This window comes from Notechis scutatus, chromosome Z, assembly GCF_049901735.1.
Source record: "Notechis scutatus isolate UNSWTSFEM ecotype Mainland chromosome Z, rNotScu1.2, whole genome shotgun sequence".
NCBI classification, from domain to species: Eukaryota; Metazoa; Chordata; class Lepidosauria; order Squamata; family Elapidae; genus Notechis; species Notechis scutatus.
Window position 1 is genome coordinate 76,306,664 of NC_142025.1, and position 13,287 is coordinate 76,319,950.

The 13,287-nt window shown below is 39.2% G+C and overlaps 1 protein-coding gene across 5 annotated transcripts in view; it reads right to left on the reverse strand.

Annotated features, from left to right (window-relative positions):
* Positions 1–11,785, reverse strand: part of IGFBP3 (insulin like growth factor binding protein 3) — a 32,898-nt gene extending 21,113 nt beyond the window's left edge. For all 5 annotated transcript variants that reach the window (XR_015745915.1, XR_015745914.1, XR_015745913.1 and 2 more), the window contains exon 1: positions 9,416–11,785. Coding sequence is in view for 2 of the 5 variants with exons in the window: in XM_026681262.2 (XP_026537047.1) it covers positions 9,416–9,827 (412 nt within the window). In the remaining 3 variants the exon portion in view is untranslated. The remainder of the gene's footprint in view (positions 1–9,415) is intronic.
* Between the last annotated feature and the right edge of the window lie 1,502 nt (positions 11,786–13,287).

Below are 13,287 nucleotides of genomic sequence, written 5' to 3' on the forward strand. Positions count from 1 at the left end.
ATTTTGTCATCATTTACATAGAACATTACTGAATAGCAAGCAAACAATAAATCAGGTCAGTTTAATTCTGAGGAAGCATAACAAAGTAGAAATCTAAATAAATATTGTGCATATATTTAGATTGAGGATTACATATAGAAAATGATCTGCTACTGATGCCATAATACTTAAAATACATATTTATTGTGTCCTGAATGCAATACATAGTTCAAAGCACATGGTTTTAAGATGGCAGCCTTAGGGATCATATAGGTAATAGCACCTGTTTAGAGTTCAGTGTTCCCATGACTGAAGGAACCTAGTAACTTTTCAACCTATAATTTCAACATAATTATTGGGTTGCAAGGCTTGTGCATCTTTCATTTATATTTAAATGTTTGAAAAGTGGCCTATATACTCTACATTGATTTGTTTTCCTAATTATACTTTTGAACCCTATACCGGTAGTTCTTACAAGAGATTGCTTAGTGACCATTCTAAGTTACAAGAACACTGAAAAAAGTGACATGACCATTTTTCACACTTAACACATTGCAGCATCCTCATGGTCACGTAATCAAAATTCAGATGTTTGACAACTGATACAGATACAGATAATCAGAGTTGGAGGGGACCTTGTAGGTCATCTAGTCCAACCCCCCACCCAAGCGGGAGACCCTACACCGTTTCTGACAAATGGCAGTCCAATCTCTTCTTGAAAGTCTCAACTGATGGCGCTCCCACAACTTCCGAGGGCAAGCTGTTCCACTGGTTGATTGTTCTGTCAGAAAGTTTCTCCTTATTTCCAGGTTAAATGTCTCCTTATTCAGTTTCCATCCATTATTCCTTGTCTGGCCTACAGGAGCTTTAGAAAATAGCTTGACTCTTCCCTCCCTGTGGCAGCCCCTCAAATATTGGAAGACTGCTATCATGTGTCCCCTGGTCCTTCTCTTTACTAGACTAGCCAAGCCCAATTCCTGCAACCGTTTGTTGTATGTTTTAGCCTCAGTCCCCTAATCATCCTGGTTGTCTTCTCTGTACTTTTTCTAGAGTCTCAATATCTTTTTTATAATGTTGTGACCAAAAATGCAGTACTCTAGGTGTGGTCTTACTAAGGCTTTATAGAGTGGTATTAGTACCTCCTTGATCTTGACTGTATCCTCTGTTAATGCAATTTAGGATTGCATTAGCTTTTTAGCTGACTGCTGCACAGTGCTGGCTCATATTCTAGCTGGTTGTCCAGTAAGACTCCAAGATCCCTCTCACAGTTGGCTGCTATTGAGCCTGGTTTCACCCAGTTCATATGTGTACTTTTGGTTTTTCCTGCCTAAGTGTAGGACTTTACTTTCTCTGTATTGAATTTCATTTTATTAGATATGGCCCAGTGTTCTAGTCTGTCAAGATCCATCTGGATCTTGAGCCTATCTTCTTGGGTGTTAGCTATTCTGCCAGCTTAGTATCATCTGCAAATTTGGTAACTTCCGCTTCTATTCCCTCATCTAAGTCGTTAATGAAGATATTGGGCCTAAGACGGACCCTTGTGGCACCCACTGCTTACTTCCTCCATGTAGACTTAGACCCATTAAGGACTACTGCTTAGTACGGTTTGCCAGCCAGTTGCTAATCCATCTAGTGGTGGTGCTATCTATTCCACTTTTTTTTTTCTAGCTTACTAAGAAGTAGGTTGTGGTCTACTTTGCCGAATGCCTTGCTGAAATCTAAATATATTATGTCCACAGTATTTTGCTGGTCTACTAATTTAGTCACTGTGTTGAAGAATGAAATAAGATTAGTTTGGCATGATCTGTTTTTAACAAACCCGTGCTGACTGCTAGTTATTACTTTACTTGTTTCTAGATGTTGGAAGATCTGTTTTTTATTATCTTTTCCAGTATTTTCCGGTATTGATGTTAGGCTGATTGGTCTATAGTTTCCTGGGTCTGTTTTTTTCCCCTTTTTTTTGAAGATGGGAACCACATCAGCTCTTTTTCAGTCCTCTGGTAGTTCTCCGGTGCTCCAGGATTTTTGAAAGATATGGTGCAGTGGTTCTGAGATGACCTCTGCCAGCTCCTTTAAAACTCTGGGATATAATCCATAAGGCCCCGGTGATTTGTTTTCATCAAGATCAGACAGGTGTTCTCGTACTATTTTTTTTTGCTTATTTTAACTTTTATTTCTGGTCTGTCTTTTACAGTGATGTTTTTGGTGGGTTGAGCTATAGTTTCTTTTTGGGTGAAGACGGATACAAAGAATGAGTTAAGCAGTTCTGTTTTCTCTCTGTTGCCTGTTTCTTCCTTGCCATCTTCTCTCTTTAGTGGACCGACTGTTTCCTTGATTTTTTTCTTGTTATTTATATGTTGGAAGAAACTTTTTTTATTTTCTTTGACTTTTGTTGCAAGTCTTTGTTCGTTCTGAGCCTTTGCTATCCTGGCTTCGTCTTTGCAGTTTCTGATATTCTGCCTTAGTTGTATGTCCTTCTTTCCATTTTTTGTACTTGTCCTTTTTTTCTTTCAATTTGCCAAAGAGATCTTTGTGTAGCCATGCTGACTCATATTTATGACAGTCGCAGTGTCCCAGGGTCATATTATCACCTTTTGCAATCTTCTGACAACCAAAGACAATGGGGAAACCAGATTCACTTAACAACGGTGTTACTAATTTAACAACTGCAATGATTCAATTAACAACTGTGGCAAGAAAAGTCATAAAACGGGGGGAAACTCACAAATTTCTTACTTAGCAACATAAATTTTGGGCTCAGTTGTGTTTGTAAGCTGAGGACTACATGTACAGCTAGAAAACTGCCTTCTCTGTATTTAAATAAGCTTTAACTCTCACCAGAAGAGGGCAGAATTGTACCAGGATTGAATTGCTTCTAAATCTGGACCTAAATCAAGAATCTATTGGGATGTTAACTTGACTTTTAAAGGATTGAAATAGTTGCCTATTTATTCTTTATAAGATTTATTGTAAGCATATCTATTTTTGAGTTTGCCATGAAGGTTTTTCCTAAATGAAGGCAGACATGGTATAATCTGTAATGGTAAAATTGAATTATTAAATAGTAATTACTAATTATTAGTAATTTTAAAAAAATCTTAAAACAGGGGTCCCCAACTCCCGGTCCATGGCCTGATACCAGTCGACAGCCCACTGGGAACCGAGCCACGCAAGTAGCAGGCAAACGCACAAAGCTCCATTTACTCATCTAAGGATTAGGTTGTGTACACGAAACCATCCCCTTTCCCACTGCCACCTGACACTATTGAATTATTACTTCATATTTTCTGCTATTTTGAAGGAAATGATAATTCCTTTCAGTGCTGTGAATATTGCAGTGCTATGGTTCTAAAAACAAATATGCATACTTGATTTTTCCTGAGACTTAAAAAATGTCACTTTCATAAAGGAAATGTTTTAAATATGTGGCAGACAGAAAGCTCCTATATCGTTAAGAAGTATGTGTATACACTGAATTTTTCTCCAGCTGGACCTGGTTTTACTTCCTCTGTGTATTTTATTGAAGTTAATATTTCCCAAGCTCATTGCATGTTTATATTTCAGCCAAAAAGCACCTGTGGCAATAGCTCCTAAAAGGCACAACTATTAACAGGGAATATATTCACCTATAAAGAAATGGACCCAGAAACATACCAACTTTATATTCAGTTATAAAAATAATATAAATGATACAGTACTATAAAAAGTTCTACTTTGGGAAAAATGCTATTCGTGTTACAGAAAATAAAAGCCCACTCAGAAGAGGCCTATGATATGTTGCCAAAAGACAAAGGAGTGGGGTCAAAACTAGGTACTTGCTATTAATATCTTTCCACTGCCACTAAACAACAAGTGGCAAAAGCAGTGGAGGAGAATACATTTCCAACAAATGGTGAAGGAAGCAAAATTATTTGTTTTGTATAATTACTTCTGTGCTTCATCAACATTTAACCTTTTAAGTATTATATGTAATTTTAATGGCATTTTCTTTTTTTATTATTAATTGTTTTATCATATAAGTACAGCTCCATTTTTAAACATATTTTTCAGCTCTGTAAATCCCTTTCCAACATGCACATACATGTACATAAAATTTAATGTCTATTATTAAAATATGATAAAATTGATTTGTATAATTTCTCATTGAACTATTTAAGATACCAATGATAAAATCTGACCCACTCTTCATATTAAAAATATTTTCTTTTGACTTTTTGAGGGGAAAAAATGACTTTAAATAATACAGTAATCCCTATAGAAAGACTATGTTATATAGACAGGCATAAGGTGGCAGTAAAGAATATCAAACTACTGGATTTGGATTTGAACATCCAAATCCAGTAGCCCCTTCTCAGAACCTGAGTTTCCAATGTCCTGGGAAGTCTATCCCTATAGCCGTGATGGTGAACCTATGGCACGCATGCCACAAGTGGCACACAGAGCCATTTGTGCCGCCATGCGAACCACAGGCAAACTTACCTCACTGCGCATGCCTCACGGCTGATTTTTCAGCTGGTTTGAGGCCTTGATCGGCCTCCCAGAGGCTTGAAAAAAGCCTCTGCAAGACTTTTCAGGACGAATAATAGGCCAGTTTTATCACTTCCTGTAATACTTTAGAAGTGACTAAAGGGACTATTATTCAACCTGAAAAGCCTTGCAGAGGCTTTTTTCAAGCCTTTGGGAGGCCGAAAAAGGCTTCAAACCAGCTGAAAAATCAGCTGTGAAGCACAGTGAAGGTAAGGGGGCGGGATTGCACGTGCATGTGCAGGGGGCATGGGGGGGGCTGCATTGCCTTCTGGGTGCTGGCATGCGAGTGTGTGCATGCTTGTGCACGTGCAATTTTTGGCACAGGAGCCCCAAAAAGTTAGCCGCGACTGTCCTATAGTAGCCAGCTATACTAATTATTGACAAACTATTTTTTTCTAAATTATTCTTAAATAGAAACAAAACAATTTCCAAATGGGTTTGTTTCTTGCATTGCTTATTCTTCATGGATACATTTAGGGGGTATCTTAAAGTACCTGAACACCACAAATTAGGACTGCCAAAAGTAAAATGAGCATCTGCTGGAACAGATACATTCGTGGAAAAAAACAATAATATTGTTTTGCCAAAAATATACTCCCAAATCTTCTAGTGTATAATTGATTGGTGTTGCCAGACATTACCCTTTTAAAAAAGAACAAATTATATATTATTTCAGAAATTCAGACCTGGATTTTTATTAGAAAGCCACCTTATGAATAAGGCTAATCACTAACCATTTTTCCATTTTAGGAGCTTCATAAATTAATAAATATTAAGGTCTACGTTGTTCTATAGCACACCTCAGAAAGAAGCCTGTTACTAATCCCTCTTTATAATGTGTCATATGCTGCTCAGTAATGACCTTCATATTTGTTTACATTCATCTGTAAACAACAGCATCTAGTACAATTGTTTGACAACTTTCTACCTTCATTGAAAGATCTATCAAGAAACTTGGAATATTTCAGTACATTGCACAGATTCTTATGACATATTTTATAGTACATGCATGGTTTATGCCTGCCTGCTAGGATTTGGGTTGGGGAATACCCTCCTGATCTTGTCAGAAGAGAATCCTAAACATAGTGAATGCTGCTGCATGGGGAAACTGAACAGGAGAATATTACCGTATATACTCGAGTATAAGTCGACCCGAATACAAGCCGAGGCACCTAATTTTACACAAAAAAACTGGGAAAACTTATTGACTCGAGTATAAGCCGAGGGTGGGAAATGCAGCAGCTACTGGTAAATTTCAAAAATAAAAATAATTAATTTGGGAAACGATCTCACTATCATGAAAGGTTTAATTGATTCACTAACCCAAAAGAAGAGATGATGATGACAGCGGGAGGCAGGAGTCACTCTCTTCCCCTCCTCGGAGGCCCCCTGAGTCAGGAGTCACTACGCCGGCGCAGCCCCAGTCCCACCACCTCGGGAAGGGGAAAGGCAAAGCGCTTTTTGCCTTTCCCTTCCCGGCTGGGGCTGTTGGGAGTTGCTGCCGCCGGAGCGGCCCCAGTCCGCCGCCTCGGGAAGGGAAAGGCAAAGCGCTTTTTGCCTTTCCTTCCCGGCTGGGCTGTTGGGAGTCGCTGCCGCCGGAGGCCGCGACTCACACCATTTTTTTTTTCAGAGGGAATCTGACTCGAGTATAAGCCGAGGGATTTTTTCAGCACAAAAATGGGCTGAAAAACTAGGCTTATACTCGAGTATATACAGTACTCATGGTACTCTGTCATCCAGGATATCTTATCAGTCATTTCTTCTCACTAAGGAAATCCTGGATCTATCTCAAAATACAGAGGGCACACCTTGAATCCTAACTGCCTATCATATACAACAATGCAGACTATACTATGGGATAGGTAAAATAAGGGTCACCTCTACAGGTGTCTTTTTAAATGCTCCAAGTATACCAGATCAGTCTTCTTTTTTAAAAAAGTTTTATTTCTAGTGAAAAAGCCCCACTACGATACAGATATATAGCCAGATTCATCCTCTATGTCAGGGGTGTCAAACTTGATTCCATTGAGGACCACATCAGGGTTGTGTTTGACCTTGGGGGCTGATGTGGGCAGAGTGGGCATGGTCAGCTTGATGTCAATTGTGTTGGGGGTGCCTGAGGTGGCCCAAGTGCTTTGCCAGTGAAAACTGGTTTCCGAGCTCCATTTTAGTTTGCAATGGCATCTTGCAACCCTCTGCCAGCAAAAATGGAGTCCTCAAGGGCCACGTGCAGTCCTCCTGAACTCTGTTCTCAGGCATCATGGACTGGTCCTTTGCTATTTACAAGACGGCACCGCAGATCTAAGCACCCCATGGGCCAAATCTGGCCCCAGGCCTTGAGTTTGACACCCCATTGGTCTATGCCCATTAAATGAGCCATTTTAATTAAATCATATTGACAAAGAGGTTTTTCAGTGAATCCCTTCATAATTCCTTTCAATCCTGGTCACTGATAGTCCATGAATTTTATCTTTTATTCTGAACAAATAAATACTCCTTAACTTACATCGAGTCACTTAACAACTGTTTTAAATTATGCCAGTTCCCCATATGAGTGCTTCTAACACCGATTTGAACTTCCAATGATCGCCCCCTCCCACTTATGGAATTGCATTTTGAGCAACTGGCAACTGGACAGCCTTTGCAGCGTCCCAAGGTCATGGAACTGATGCCGAAAGGGTTGGGAATCAAAAATATGTATTTATCAAAATTATGAGTTAATTCTGAGAAACAATTTAAAAGTTGATTTGTAGCCAAATTCTGAGATGAAAAGGTTGACAAGAAGATGGACATTAAGCAAGTACAGAAACTGAATGTGAGGAGGAGGAGGAAAAGGGAGATAAAGATGGGAAGTGGTTCCTTACAAATGCTTTCCTGTGGAATTTATTTTAATATATCTCAACAATAAATCCTAACTTTTGTGTTCTGGAAAAGTATTATGTATGCAGAAGTTAACCATATGGATCAGTGAAAAACTGCACTGCTTCTACAATGGAGAGGGGCAGTCTGAAGTCCATCCATTTTAAGTTTCTCTTTGTTTCTCATTTCTGAAATCAGATAAGCTAATTTTATTGCGTTGTTCAGTCTGCTGATTACAGAACACAGAACAGCAACTCCCTCTCCTTCTCTTCCACTTTTTAGAAAATCAAAGAGGCAAAGGAATATCATTTTGCAGAACTATTAATTTAGGAAGAATTGTTCTGAAGCATTAAGGATGGATGTATTTGTACATGTAACTTACACAGTCTATTACACGTGCACCCATAAATGCATTTAGAATAGAATAGAATTGAATTCTTTATTGGCCAAGTGTGATTGCACACACAAGGAATTTGTCTTGGTGCAAATGCTTTCAGTATACATAAAAGAAAAGATACAGTCATCAAGAGTCAAGAATCATACATACAATATATAATCGTACAACACTTAATAATAGTCATAGGGTACAATAAGCAATCATACTAGGAAACAGTCAATATAGATCATAAGGATACAAGCAACAAAGTTACAATCATACAGTCACAAGTGGGAGGCAATGGGTGATAAGGAGTGATGAGAAGGTTAATAGTAATAGTAGTGCAAATTTTGTAAATAGTTGGACAGTGTTGAGGGAATTGTTTGGGTAATGGTGAGGGTAATGGTGTTTGGAAAAAACTATTCTTGTGTCTAGTTGTTCTGGTGTGCAGCGCCCTATAGCGTGTCCAGGATGTGAGGGGTCTGTAAATATTTTCAAAACCCTCTTTTTGACTCATGCAGTCCTCCCTCGATGGAAGGGAGGTTGGTAGTAATTGTTTAATTTAATAACACTTTAATATAAAATGGCATAATTCATGGGTCTCAATGTAAATACTTTGTGTGTTACAAAAAGAAACTGTCACTGTTACTTCACTTCAATAACTAATAAATAAAACTGATATAAGAATGCACTTTTTATGCGAAGTTGTTTTCTAACAAGAATAGCTTACTTCAGATAGGAATAGAAATGAAAAGATTGGCAGTAGAATATACTGGCTAATGACTATTAACCGTTGCTATACATTGGCCAATGTATAGTCAAGTAAACCTTAAATGTTCCTGATCAATACAGATTGAAATTGCATATGACATTATATATTCATATCACTTCATCACCAAGACTGCCCAGAGAAATTTGCATATAGATATCATAGGAATCAGGCACCATCAAGACACACAGCTGGCTTGCTATATGGAATTGCCTTTGCATGTAGAACTAAGTTAATCACGCTGAAACAGAAAGACATCTATTAGTGAACTCACACGGATTTCAAACTATATGAAACACGGACTCGTGTATACTTAGCGTACTTAACTCAAAAGCATTGGACTTTACAAAGTATCAACAGTTATTTCTAATAGGGGCTAATAATAAGGAATATTAATATTATCGCACTTGTATTCATCCACTCACGCTATGCACTTATCATCTAAAGGCAATATAATTTTTACCACAATGGTTGAACTTCACATGCACGTACATATACAAATTAATGAAAGCAACAAATTCTACCAACCTTACTGTCCCGCCTCCAGCTACACAGTGCCGTGCATGGATTAAAGTCTTGAACTCGCCCGTGAGGAGGAAGAACTCTCAGCTAAGAACAGATCACTATTGCGAAACCTTGAAGAGTTTTCTCTCTCAGTTCTATCTTAATGGCGGGTCGTAGCCGAGGGGAAAAATCGGACGGGATCTTCTAAGAGAAGCGAGACTGGCAGTACAAACCAGCCGCGGAGTGCTGGCGCTGTTCCTTTCGCACAAACCACCACACCTGCCTTACGAGCTGCGCACGCGCACTACGACCTTATAAGCAGGCAGGCCGAACTATTGCTGCCGCCGCCGGGGATCTCAGACTAGGGAGAATCATACGCGACCCGCTCTTTGTTTTCTTACCTGGTCCATGGGTCCCGCGCAGGAGGAAGTCACGGACCCTGTTGCCGGCGGAGGAACTGCTGCTGCCGCTCGCCGCGTCGCCGCTCACGTTCATGCAGAGCCCCTTGCCGTCGAGCAGCGCCTGCAGAGGTTTCGGCTCGTCGCTTCGAGGCCGGCAGCTGAGCCCGGAGCCGCAGCGCTCGGTATAGACGCCGCACGGCTGTCCTTCTGGCAAAGCGCAGGTGAAGCAACACCCGCAGCCCGGTTCGCGTACCAGCTCCGGGCATTCCGGCACCATGGGCTTGCACTGCTCCAGAGCCCGCGTGTCACACGGATCGCATCGCACCACCGGCCCCACCGCCACCGCCAGCCGGCTCAGCAGCGCCGTTGCCGTCACCACTGCCCAGAGTAGCATGTAGAGCCCAGACACCATAGCAACAGCGACAGGGAGGAGGGACGAAAAAAGGATTAAGTGTGGCAGGCAGAGAGTAAAGAGGGTCTGCAAACAACCTCGAGCAGTGTGCACTGATCGACCCGGGTACCCCTCGTGCCCAGGGCAAGAACAAGCAAGACTAACAGAAACAGAGACGCACAACTTCACTCGCTCTTGGACACACGTTTCTGTAGGTTGAAGGCAGAGCACAAGCGCCGCCCAGCTTGCCTGGGAAGAGAGAGGGCAAGAAGCGTAGCTCCTTACAGCTTCTGCGGGAGCCCCCTAAAGTTTAAAAAAGGTGGCAGGAGGTTAGAGATATGAACCTTCTAACTCCAAAGCCTGGAGAAGACTTTCTCTGTTTCCAAAGCTCCTTCCTTTTCAAAGCTACAAAAATAGCTTATTTTGGAAATTACGCCCCCCCCGCCCAATTCGCCACACAATTTCTTAAGAGTCCCTCCCCAAAAACGATAAAATAAGATGTCCTAAGGGGAGAAGAGAGAAGAAAGGCAGGAAAGAAAAGGTGATGCAAAATAATAGTAATTTAAAGAAAATTATCCTTTTTGTCGTTTAAATCTCCTCGTTGCCTGCAACTCGCTCTCCTAACTTTGCTCCCTCTGATCTCTCGTTCAGCCGCAGTTGGTGCCTATATAGATCCCCTCCTTAAGACACGCCCCGGACTATGAATAATGAATGTCATTGGCAGCAAAAAAAAAGGAGGGGAAGACTTTCGGTCAAGAAAGTAAAGAAGGCGGGAGGATCGGTGAATGATTCATAATGATAAGGTTACTTCTTAGTAGATACTTTTGTATATCATGGAGAGGAGACTCGCGATTCCCCCCCCCAAAAAAATCCTTTCCATTTGCCTTTGTTTCAAGGAAAATGCCCCTCCGCTCCCTTGACTCGAGAAAAGGAGCTCCAAATCGGAAAATCTTTTTTCAATTCTTGTCTCCAATGGAACTGACTAAAAGAACAGATTAAACCCAAGGGGCTTTTTTAATGGCAGCCAGTGTTTAGGATATCACCTTCAGTTCCTTGAGAAACTGAAATATATGCGAGATTTTATACATGTTTCTGTCAGTCTGCCTTTCTTCTTGACAGCTATGGGAGACAATCAAACATTAAATCAACTAAGCACCAATTTCTATCTTAAATTAAGAAAACACTGATCGTGGTTGTTCTGCATGATATTCTTAATTTTAGGAAAAGATCTATCTCCTTTATAAAAAGGATAATCATTTCTTTCTACATAGATAATGAACTGGTTTGCTATAAGTAACATTTAACGTTTGAAAAATCAATAGTATAAGCAGTTATTGAATGAAATGGTTTTTATCTCCAGACCAGATCAATTAGTTGTGCTCTCTCTCTGCAGAATTAACAGTTTGAAATCATTTTTATCAATCATTTTAACGGAAGGTGAAAAAAAGAACAATATTTTGATGTAGCATCTCTGCTAATCCTTTGTTTAAATAAAAGCCTAATTTTTAAATGGCAATTTTATGCAGACCATTTTAGAAGTTAGTTTTTCAGTGAATGACAGTAGTCCTTCTAAAAATGTGTGTTTGAACTACCTTTCCATTCCATTCTATGAAGGAAAAGGAAATCAAATTGGCTTATACTATTATTGCTTATGTTAGAAATTGTCTTTTAAAGTATGATGAAGAAATAAATGAATTCCAAGTGCTCCAGAATTATTCAGGGAATACTTTCTTTGTTTCTATTCTGAGAACTTGCCAACAGAGGTCGCTAATTGCTTAGTCCAGAGCTGAGGGACCAAATGTGATTGAACTGATTTACAAAGATGCTATTGATCACTTCCTTCTTACTAGTATACAACTGCAGGATAGCGTTCTGATTTTTAAAAAAAACTTTGAATAGCTTTGGGATTCTGTTATAGGTTATGGTCACCATCTAATGGAGAGTTAAGTGCAATTTTAGTTATAAATAAAAAGTATTTGTGCTTCATGTTGGCATCTGTTTAAAAAAAAGCAAAAATAACAAAGATGGTTCATGAATCCTGACCAAAAGAAAGTCTACTTTTCTGTCTTCTAAATACCAGCAGAGGTTCTGTAATGAATGAAATAAGCAGCAATTTCAGATATTGAAGTGGTAAAACTGCACATTTTATGTTTCTATAATAAAGATTCAAATTTTAATCCTTGTAGCATAAAACCAAAAAAGGAATATAAAATGATTTCTGGAAAGAATTATACTGTGAAATGTGGAAAATATAGTACTAGATATATAACATCTAGTGTGTAATACTTAAGGCAATTCCAGCATAACAGACCACAAGAGCTAGAATGCTTTATATGTTCAATTATATTTCTAGAACAATGCCCATGATTATTGTTAAATATACCTTTCTTATGCTAATAACATATAGTTATGCTGAAAAGGATAGGTAACTGGGAGAGCACATGAGTCATTTTTGGTATGCTATATCTTGTTTAGAAGTTGGCAAAATCCATAGTATACTGGTAGACTTATAGGGACCTTAGAGGTCTTCTAATTCAATCCCCTGCTTGAGCAGGATACCCTATACCATTTCAGATAAATGATTATCCAGTTATTCCATTGATTGATTGCTCTCACCATTAGGACATTTCTCCTTAGTTCTAGGTGGCTTCTCTCCTTAGTTTCCATCCATTGTTTCTTGTCTTGCCTTTTGGTGCTTTGGAAAATAATTTGACCCCCTTGTCTTTGTAGAAGCCTCTCAAACATTGGAATACTGCTACTGCTATCCTGTCTCCTCTAGTCCTTTTTATTAGACTAGACGTACCCAAATTCTATACGTTTTAGCCTCTGGCCCCCTGATCATTTTTGTTGCTCTTCTCTAGATTCTTTCCAGTCTCAACATCTTTTTTATATTGTGGTGACCAGAACTGGATGCGGTATTCCAAATGCGTCCTTATTAAGGCTTTGTAAAGCAGTATTAGAACTTCATGTGATCTTGATTCTGTCTCTCTATTAATGCAGCTTAGGACTGGATTGGCTTTTTTGACTGCTGTCACACATTTTTGGTTCATATTTAAGTGATTGTCCATTAGGACTCCAAGATCCCTTTGATATTATTTAATGTGAACATTTATATGATGTAAAGGGAAACCAGAGTATAAAATTTAATGCATATAAATAATGTAGTGTCTGAATGGCAGATACAATTACATTGTATTTGAACCAAATATAAAAGAAATGTAAAAAATAAGATTGCAGGGTTTATATGAATCAATGATCCCCAACTAAATCACCCTCTCTGACATTTCATATGATATGTAAATGTTCTAAAGCATGGAATGTTTCATTCTTATTTAGCTGAAGTGGCAAAGTATGCATTTCAGATTTTCCTGTTGCTGTTCTGACCCAAACCCTTTTCCAATAAGACAAACAATAACAAAGGGAACAGAAACCTTTTAATGAGTCTTACGAATCCCTGGTTAAAAGGCTGCTGCAAACTAAT